The sequence below is a fragment of the Elephantulus edwardii genome, unplaced genomic scaffold, assembly GCF_000299155.1.
Source record: "Elephantulus edwardii isolate Elephantulus edwardi_28Jun2011 unplaced genomic scaffold, EleEdw1.0 scaffold00118, whole genome shotgun sequence".
Lineage (NCBI taxonomy): Eukaryota > Metazoa > Chordata > Mammalia > Macroscelidea > Macroscelididae > Elephantulus > Elephantulus edwardii.
This window is the reverse complement of record NW_006399868.1, coordinates 5,220-5,979: the sequence shown is the minus strand read 5'-3', so window position 1 is coordinate 5,979 and position 760 is coordinate 5,220. Positions and strand designations below refer to the sequence as shown.

Genomic DNA, 760 nt, shown 5'->3' with positions numbered 1-760 from the left:
TGGGGTTGGTGGAAGTGGGGACAATGACACTCATTGGTGGGGACAGTGGAGGTGGGGTTGGTGGAGGTGGGGACAGTGGAGGTGGGGTTGGTGGAGATGGGGACAGTGGAGGTGGGGTTGGTGGAGGTGGGGACAATGACACCCATTGGTGGGGACAGTGGAGGTGAGGACAGTGGAGGTGGAGTTGGTGGAGGTGGGGACAGTGGAGGTGGGGTTGGTGGAGGTGGGGACAATGACACCCATTGGTGAGGACAGTGGAGGTGGGGACAGTGGCAGTGGGGTCAGTGGAGGTGGGGACATTGACACCCATTGGTGGGGACAGTGGAGGTGAGGACAGTGGAGGTGGGGTTGGTGGAGGTGAGGACAGTGGAGGTGGGGTTGGTGGAGGTGGGGACAGTGACATCCATTGGTGGGGACAGTGGAGGTGGGGTTTGGTGGAGGAGGTGGGGACAGTGGAGGTGGGGTTTGGTGGAGGAGGTGGGGACAGTGGAGGTGGGGTTGGTGGAGGTGGGGACAATGACACCCATTGGTGGGGACAGTGGAGGTGGGGACAACAGAGGTGGTGGCTGGCCGGGACGCAGGGACAGGCGCGTGTAGCCCGACCGACGCCGCTGTGCTGCCCCCTGCAGGTGTGGTTCCAGAACCGACGCGCCAAGTGGCGGCGGCAGGAGAAGCTGGAGGTGTCATCCATGAAGCTGCAGGACTCGCCGCTGCTCTCATTCCGCCGCTCTCCGCCCTCGGCGGCCTTGGCGCCCCTGGG

The 760-nt window shown here is 64.3% G+C and overlaps 1 protein-coding gene across 1 annotated transcript in view; it reads left to right on the top strand.

Annotated features, from left to right (window-relative positions):
* RAX (retina and anterior neural fold homeobox) overlaps positions 1-758 on the top strand; it is a gene marked incomplete at its 3' end in the record, with an annotated part of 4,902 nt that extends 4,144 nt beyond the window's left edge. The window contains exon 3 of the mRNA XM_006892750.1: positions 630-758. Within this exon, the coding sequence (XP_006892812.1) occupies positions 630-758 (129 nt within the window). The remainder of the gene's footprint in view (positions 1-629) is intronic.
* Positions 759-760: the final 2 nt, after the last annotated feature.